The following is a 9,485-nucleotide window of genomic DNA, read 5'->3' on the forward strand; positions in this document are numbered from 1 at the left end:
ACATATTGCTAAGAAAACATCACGATGCTGAGATGAACGGTTGTTGAGATATTCACATGTGAAGTAACAGGAAGTGATGTCAAAGGGGAATGTTAGCATGTAAACAAAGCGTTGCTAACAGCTAACAGACTGCAGAGAAGAATCTGATGTTTTAGATTATTTTGAGTCTATCGCAGCTGAAAAGTTTCTATAAACAAAGATCAGTTTATTTCTTAAAGAGTTCCCCTTTGATGTCACTTCCTGTTTCACTTTCAGCCAAACTGAGAAGAAAATATGTCAATTATGTGACAAAWTTGTGTTTTATAACAGGTTTCTTAAATATAAAGATGTTTTCTTTTGAAGGACATAAATGTCAGATACTGATCAATAGTCCCTCACTTTTCAAGGCACAGATTATCAGGTTACAAGTTTAAAAAAATAAACTACGGAGTGGGACTTTAATCACAAAAAACTTTGAAGTCAACCAGGAGAGAGAATAAAAAGAACAAACCAATAGTGATTTTAGAAAAGCATGATGTTTATTTTAGGTCCTGGTTTTCATTTCACTCGTTTCATGATCTAAAAATAAATCTCAACAGCACCGAAACTGTAAATCTAGTTTAATAAACTCATTTTGTCTGTGTGTGTTCGCCTCAGAGGGAGTGAAGCGGCTCAGGATTCAACCAGCTGAAAGACAAAAACAAGAAAGAAAAGGGGGAAGATGGGTTTTTGTGTCATTAAAATGCTGCGACAGGAACAGAATATTCTGATCCAGTTCACAGATTTAAGCTTTGAAAGTTCACATTTTTCAAACACTTGGTTTAAACAGGAAACATCCAGAGACACACGAACAGAGACAAAGATCTGCTTTGGTTTTTCAGACACCAGAGATGAGAGTTCAGAACCAAAAACACAAGAAGATAAAGATAAAAAAGCAGCTGCTTCTGTACCTGTTTAAGCTAACGCACCTGATGAGYGTAAAAATAAACCTCAGGTGAAGAGAAGCTGCAGAAACAAACTTTAAATCATGTTTCTGACCCTGACAAAGTGCTGCTGAGACCTCAGAATATATATAAGGTGCTTTAATCAGATCAGATTTAAATACTGAGAATGATTTAAAATACTGCTCATCTGAAAGTAAACACTTCCTGTAAACATTAAATACATCATAAACTGTTTTAAACAAATAACAGCTCATCCAGATTTCTCCCTTTTAATTTTACCAAATGTTTGAGATGCTTCAAAAAAACTAAACTSAAGATAAATTCACATTAATACAGACTGATCCTGTTCCAACTACAGGCCTGAAAAGAACCAAAACCAGAACAAATGTGATGCCACCTTTTCAACAAGACAAAAACTGAACGTCTTTACTTTAAATCTGCCTTTTCAAAAACTACTTTTTGGTCTTTTAACCAGTAAAAACATCCGAGACGGTTCAGACATCTACAAGCTGTCTGCATCAACAGCTCTGGTTCCAGGTCCAGAGTGGTTCTGGAGAGGATTTAAAGTGTCTTGTGCTCCATCAGGATGTGTTTGTTCACCTATAAAAATGACCAAAGTGAATGAAAGCAGGTCAGCGACGAGGYGTTGCTGCTACAACCTCACGTTAAATTCATGTTCCTGCAGCAGATGGTCAGGAAGCTGTAAACGCAGCGGCGCTGATTCACAGAACCGTTCCTGAAACCCAGAGAAGGCACTGACGCAGAACAACTCTGCTTCCCAGAAAAAAAAGGTTAATTGATTTGAACAATTAACAGAGTGGATCCAGAGTCTGAGTGTCGGGTCGTGAGAGCCGAGCGGCGCTGCAGCAGATGGCAGATTATTACACTAATGGACAAACAAAGAGGGCGAGCGGGTCCGGTTCAGGTCCAGAACCACAGGTTTTACCCAGCAGTTAGCTATGTATTTGTGTCAGTTTCTGYAGTTTTAACATGAGACAGCAGAACTGGGAGATAAAATGATAAACSTCCTGATAGACACGTGATCGATCCATAGACAATATGTCTGATGGAACGTGGATAATGCAGGGAAATAAAAAGAGCAGAGATTGTGACAACACAAGAACAGCTGCTGCAGCTGTAAAATCACTGGCAGCTAGCACCTGTTGAGCACTGTGCAGCAGCAGGTTCATGTTTCACTGCTGCGCCTCACAAGTGCTTCAAAAGAAAAGAGGGCGACGGAGTGAAAGGAGAAAAWGAGAGCAACAGCTCAAGGAGAAATGTCACGTCTCCTGGTTTTTATTTCAAATCTGCAAAACAAGAAACTAATCAATAATTATTGATCTCCACTGAGGCTGYGCAGTGTTTGTGATAGAYGGTAGAAACGATATGAAGTTGGTCTACAGTAGAAATTCACCCTCTACTGTCCTGTCATCAGTTACATCATCACACCTGTGTCCACATGGCTGTGAGTGCAGACACACCTGAGCAGGAGTTCAAAATATAAWGAAAATAAATGAARAAATGTAGMRTTTTAAAATAGGTACAGACAGAATAAATCCTCAAAATTTCCCCTCCTGCTGTTGAAAAGTTACATCGTGTCGCGGGATCGTCTCCTCCCTCCCGCTGCACGTCACGCAGAGTGAAGCTTTAACAACCGTAGTTTTAACACACAAGTTGTCGGAGAAAAAAACTTGTTTTTTATGTATTGTTACCCACAGAAACGATAAAAAAAGACGTGGATGTTTGTTCAGTCATAAATCCATCTTCTGCTCTGAGAGCAGCAGAGCAGAGGGTCAGTTCAGCAGGCAGAAGCACATTGTATGGCAGGCAGATATTACATTTATTTGGCTTCAACACACTTACATTCCAGTTATGTGAAATTGTTTTATGACAGGACTTTGTGCAGCTTAAGCCTCTTAAGGTCCTGTCACACTTAGGGCTGCCATGATTAGTTGTTTTCTTTCAGTTTTTACTCTGTTTTTCTCTCCAAACTGCTTTGACACCTTCCACTGCCACGTCTGCCTTTCTGTCCTTGACACACATGCACAGCAGTGGTAACTGGGGTAGGCCGTGGACGTCACAAGACATTATACAGACAGGCTCTGGTATCATGGCTACCTGACAACAGAGCTCAAAGTGTGGGATCATTTTAAGAAAATGAAAGAGAAACCTGTGTAATATCTGCAGAGCAGAACTTACCTTCCACAGCAGTTATTTTTAGTTAGCATATAGCTAAAATCTAACCATGGTTATATAATAGCAGCTGCATTCTGACGTGATAAGCTGTATGTTTTATATTCAATTAACGTGTGATCTGATTAGTCGACTAATCGAATAAATAATCAGTGATTAATCAATTATAAAAATAATCGTTTGTGGCAGCCCTAGTCACACTATAACATTTTAGACAACTTAAACCAACTTAGAATGTTTTATGTCTAAATGAAAAATTTTACTTGAAGTACTGGTTATAACATCTACTTTATTTTGATATTGTTGAAAATTTGAGAAATGTTTTTGTTCGTTGTTGAAACTGTTTTGCAATATATAAAACATTCTTATGTACTTCTGTTATGTGCATTTACAGCAAAAATGCTGGGTTTGATTATGATGACAGTTTTCTGCTGAATAAATGCTCTAAAAATTACATTATCTTTGCTTTTTATAATTTTCTACCGTGATATATACGGTTACCGTGAAGGGATTTCATTCATACTGTGATTTGAATCTGAGGTCGTACCACCCAGCCCTAATCTCCACCGATATGAAACACTTGTGTTGTGATCGTTTTCAGCCACATGGCCCAGCCCTGACGAGCAGCACGGTGTTCTGCTGCTTTTTGTTTCCACCAACAGTCAGACCCAGATCAGGGACCGGGTTCCAGCTGCACCTTGAAGTCCAGCAGTGTTTGCTAATGACTGTGACCAACGTTAAACCACAACAACCATGTAACCTGCCTGTCGTCATTATTAAACCTGACTCCAGTAAAAACATCATCAAAGCGAGGCAACAAAACAACGAGTACGGTAGAGAAAACACGGCATCAAAATAAGTGATTTTTTTCTAAGAATTAAACTCAAATTTTCTCTTTTTCTCACTATTCTGTCACCAGCAGTGAGATCACAGCTTTAGAGTGAAAATATGAACAACGTCACACTCCAGGCTGAAGGTGACAAGCTTCCAACAACCGTAGAACAGGTGAGAACAGGTACAGGTCTGAGTCAGACCTCGAGACAAAAACCACAAAACGATTACAATTATTACTGTTGTGTTTCAAACTGCAGTAAACACCAACATTTAGGAATTTATAACCGTTCAACACCAGGTGAGAAACCAAACAAACTGGCTTCATAAATCTGCCCTGGTTTGTCCCGATTAGTAAACCTCTCCATCAGCTGTCAAAAACCTTTCATGTCCAACATTTAATCCTTTTCTAAATCCACACAGAACTCCAGCTTCTTGCCTCTGATCAACCTGATGAATATTTTACTCTCATCTGCCGTGATGATACCCAATCATCTGATTATAAACAGGCTCAGCTTCGTTTAGGAGCGTGTTTTTATCCATCATCAGCTGGAGTTTAACACTCCTGATCAAAACAAACCGTTTATAAACACAACCCAGAGGTCAGGAGGTGAAATAAAGCCACCTGCGCAGAAAAAACTGCCCAACAGAAACCCAGAGGAACAGGAAAAAGTGACAGGATGATGAAGTGTTCTCTGGAGTCACATGAGGACGTGTAACCTCACAGCACCAGGTGTAAACAAGAGAAATGTCAAAAAAAAAACAACATGTTCTGCTGCTTCAGACGCATTTCAAGTTCAAGGATACGGCAGAGAAAGGAAAAAAACCAGCTGGGTGAGGAACAAAGGATCCAAACTAGAATTAAAACTAAAATAAAGAGGAAAAGTTCTGGATTAAACAAGAGCCAACGTGTCAGCGTTCAGAGACGAATCATCTCACTCTAACCCAGAGGTGGTCCATCCTGGTCCTGGAGGGCCGCAGCCCTACAGGTTTCACATGTTTCCTGCTCCAACACACCTGGTTCAGTCCCTCTTCAAGTTCTGCAGTATGGAGGGCCGACACTGACATTATTAGAAATAAAAGCAGAAATATATAAATAAACCTTTAAATAATTACATACATTTAAAATGCACCAAATAAATTAAAAAGGAGAACTTTACCTCACGTTTAATTTACCTTCATATTTATTTTCCCACCTTAGTTCCAATAAATTATATATTTTAACACATAATTTAAAGTTTTTAATATATATTATGATTGTTTTTCCTTTTACATGCATTTATGTCTCTTGAATGCTTAAACTGAATTATTTTTATAATTTTGTCCAACAAGTCTTTTTATTTCTATGTGTTGCATGTTTGTGCTGCTGCAGTTTAGCTTAAAGTTTAGTTAAAAATAAATGCACAGGTAATGTTTTCCTCCTTGCCTTTGTTTTAAACTAAACTTTAAACTTTTAGCTAAACTGAGGCACAAACATGCAACACATAGAAATAAAGACTTGTTGGAAAAAAACTATAAAAATAATTAAGTATAAACATTTAAGACACACAAATGTATGTACAAGTAAAAGGAAAACAATTATGTATTTTTAAAAAAACATCCATCCATCCATCCATCCATTTTCTTCCGCCTATCCGGGGTCGGGTCGCGGGGGCAGCAGCTTCAGAAGGGAGGCCCAGACCTCCCTTTCCCCAGCCACTTCTTCCAGCTCCTCCGGGGGAACTCCAAGGCGTTCCCAGGCCAGCCGAGAGACATAGTCCCTCCAGCGTGTCCTGGGTCTTCCTCGGGGCCTCCTCCCGGTGGGACGTGCCCGGAATACCTCACCAGGGAGGCGTCCAGGAGGCATCCTTACCAGATGCCCGAGCCACCTCAACTGGCTCCTCTCGACGTGGAGGAGCAGCGGCTCTACTCTGAGTCCGTCCCGGATGACCGAGCTTCTCACCCTATCTCTAAGGGAGAGYCCAGCCACCCTGCGGAGGAAACTCATTTCGGCCGCTTGTATCCGGGACCTCGTTCTTTCGGTCATGACCCAAAGCTCATGACCATAGATGAGGGTAGGAAAAAAACAGTAAAATTTAAATTGTGTTCAAATATATAGACTAATTTATTGGAACTAACCTGGAAAAATAAATATGAAAGTCAATTAAAATATAAAACAGGAGATAAGTTATTTTTTAATTTAATTGGTGCATTTTAATTGTATTTATTTAGTGGTTCATATAATTCTGCTTTTATTTCTAATTCTGTCAGTGTTGGTCCTCCGTACTGCCTGATAATCATCTGTTCCTTCATATCAGGTGTGTTGGAGCAGAGGAACAAGTAGAACATGCAGGGCTGCGGCCCTCCAGGACCAGGATTACCCACGAATCTGAACTCAGCAGCACTGATGGTTTAACCCACAAAGGCACCTCTTCAACCATTMAAACTAAAATAAAAACAGGAAGTGACAGCACAGCTGACGCCACATTAAGCCTCCATCTTCCACGTTTTTCAGACACTTCAACAGAGAGGAAAGAGAGGCAGCAGGACGAGGTACAGGAAGGAGGAAAAAAGGGGTTTAAATGAAGAACACTCKGTCTTTACAGGCGACGGCGCGGGCGGGGGCTTCTGTGGCCACGGAGAAGGCGGCGACGATGGAGGCGAAGACCACGTTGGGGTCCTGGGAGGCGTCGACGGCCGTGTGCAAACCCCGCGYGCTGTAGTACTGCACCAGGGGCACCGTCTGCCGGTGGTAGGAGCTCAGGCGGGAGCGCAGCGTCGTCTCGTTGTCGTCGCTGCGGCGCATGAGCGGCTCGCCCGTCACCTGGAGGGAAAACACGGAAACTCGCTCAGACTCCAGCTCTGATGAATCTTTTTATTTAAACCTCACGAAACTTTCAGAACAGAAACAGCTGAGTCTGATTATCCATCGTTCGATGGTGAGTTCTGTTCTTACGTCGTCCTTCATGGGTTCTTTGGGGGGTTGGAACTCCTCGTGGTACGAGCGTCCGCTGGGCTGATGGATCAGTCTGAGGGAACACACAGGGAGGGGGAGGGGCAGATCAGGGTCTGATGACCACCTGTGACTCAACCACTTCACCGACCTTTCACGTCATCCTCACAAACGTCCCCACACAGAGACAAGACTATCTACTAACCGGACTCAGATTACGTCATTCAGAATCAGAATAAAAGACGCTCTGAAATCTGAATCATCTGTTCCAAGAAAACATCTTTGAAGACCGGATCAAACTTGTTCTTTGTTTTTTTAAATCCTGAACGTTTTGCAGCGTGGGCAGAGCCGCTCATCAAAACAACCAGACACCAGCTGCAGTCTGCGCTAATCACCGCCGGCTGCTAGGAAAGGCTCCTGTCTGTCTGTTAGCAAAATATCTCATTAACCACTAACTGGGTTTTCCTGAAGATCTCAGATATTAGTCATTGGAACAACAACTGACATAAACTCTATTCAAGATGGCCGACATTAGCCAAACATAAATGGCTACGATGCGATCAGTTTTACAGATATTGAGCTCAAATTTGGCGTGGTAGTAGCTGAGAGTCATCCTCAATATGCAGTCTGAGCAATAACATGTCTGTTAGCAAAATATCTCACAAACCACAACAGGTTTTATTGAAACTTTTAGGAATTAATCATTAGATGCAACTGGTTAACTTGATTCAATAATACCACCACAACTCCTCATAAATCCATTTAAAGCAGTCAATTTAAAAAATGTTGAGCTAAAATATGGCGTGGTAGTAGCTGAGAGTCATACACTGTATGAGATGAATGTGTGCTGCGAGATTAAAAACAACCAAAACTACTAATAAACTCTGCTTCTGTAAGTAAATAACAGTTAAAACTCTTTTTAAAACCATAGAGAGACTGTATAAATGCTCATTATTTGGTGTATCACTGGTTTAAAAAATGTAAAAATCGATATATTAGTTCACAAAGCTTCATGAATCTAAAAGGAGCTGATAGAGCAACATTTGGCTCCTGGATCAAAGTTTCCACCTTGTTTTTAACAAAGCAGCGGCACAAAGGCGCCACCTACTGGTCCAGCTCGAAATAATTCCCTAAAAAAAACTTTTTAAAGTTTCTACATTGTGCTGGAAACCAGAAACAGCAGGACCGGGTCCAGACTGCTCAAACAAAGAACTGGCTGTAAATAAAACACCGGCTCTGAATCAAAGCCCGCCCCGAGCCAAAAACACCCGCTGCAGTCAGCGTCTTACCTGCCACAGATCCTGCGAACCAGCAGAGAGTCGTCGACGGCAAACTCAATGACAGAGTCCAGGTTCTCCCGTCTTTTGTCCAACAGGTCGTCCAGCTGAAGGACAAAACGCAGAGACACKTAACTTTTCTGGTTCGCAACAGGATTTCAGTTTTATTCAAATAAAAGCCGGTATAATTCACATTAAATCAACAGCTGACCATCTCTGCCTGTTTGACGGTGCGGGGGAATCCGTCCAACAGGAACCCGTTCCTGCAGGCCGGCGTCTCCAGGTTCTTCTCGATGAGCTCCACCACCATCTCATCACTGACCTGCAGGAGGATTTAACCACATCAACACCTCCTGCAGCCTCTGGTCGTTTTTTAAAACGACGGAAATTTAAAATACAAAARGCAGGAAACAGAACRTTAACAGAACAAATRCAGCTTYTTATTTTAAATATGCAACAGCAGCAACAAAACTGTTGCAGCTGTGTTCTGACYCGTGTGTTTTCCACTCATTGATGCTGCCGACACATTTAAACAATAAAACATCAATAATCCTGTTCCTGTGAGTGGAACTGTGGAAACAGGATGAAAAGTGCAGTTTTACCAGCTTGCCGGCATCCATCGTCTCCTTCAGCCTCTTGCCGAGCTCWGAGCCTGAGGCCACCATGGCCCTCAGCATGTCACCTGTAGCCAGGTGACAAACACAGTACTTCTCTGCTAACCGAGGGGCCTGCAATCACAAAAATACATTAATACTGTAGAATAATCAAACGTTTGAGTCAATATTTAACTGGAGATTTGTCGTTTTTAACTTAGAGGTGAAAACCTCTCAGTAAAATATCATTTACCTCCCTGTATTGGCTAAAAACAACAGTGACATGAGCCAGCTTTGTAACTTTATATTAAAGAATTAAAACATTTTTATCCCTTTAAATGATAATAACGTTACAAATAGGTCGCTTACAAACATAAAATATAAAACTATGTCCCTAATGACAGCTGTGAAACACCAAATGAGCTGAAACAACCAGGCTAACACTAGCTTAAATACTGAGCATGCGCAGTCCACTTCTCTTCTCCCAAACTAACGGCTAACTGCTAACAGCACTAACGGCTAACTACTAACAGCACTAACTGCTAACAGCACTAACGGCTAACTACTAACAGCACTAACTGCTAACAGCACTAACGGCTAACGGCTAACAGCACTAACGGCTAACTGCACTAACGGCTAACTACTAACAGCACTAACTGCTAACAGCACTAACGGCTAACGGCTAACAGCACTAACGGCTAACTGCTAACAGCGAGTATCCGAGCCTCACCTGAGT

The 9,485-nt window shown here is 41.4% G+C and overlaps 1 protein-coding gene across 1 annotated transcript; it reads right to left on the reverse strand.

The window, feature by feature from the left end:
* Positions 1-496: 496 nt before the first annotated feature.
* On the reverse strand, positions 497-8,884 carry ak2 (adenylate kinase 2; the record flags this gene model as incomplete). Its single annotated transcript, XM_014024479.1, is given in 6 exon segments — positions 497-666; positions 6,531-6,750; positions 6,883-6,955; positions 8,169-8,263; positions 8,368-8,478; positions 8,759-8,884. Coding segments are annotated over 6 exon segments (633 nt in total), but the record flags the coding sequence as incomplete, so codon positions are not given.
* Between the last annotated feature and the right edge of the window lie 601 nt (positions 8,885-9,485).

Source organism: Austrofundulus limnaeus, unplaced genomic scaffold, assembly GCF_001266775.1.
Source record: "Austrofundulus limnaeus strain Quisiro unplaced genomic scaffold, Austrofundulus_limnaeus-1.0 Scaffold424, whole genome shotgun sequence".
NCBI lineage: Eukaryota > Metazoa > Chordata > Actinopteri > Cyprinodontiformes > Rivulidae > Austrofundulus > Austrofundulus limnaeus.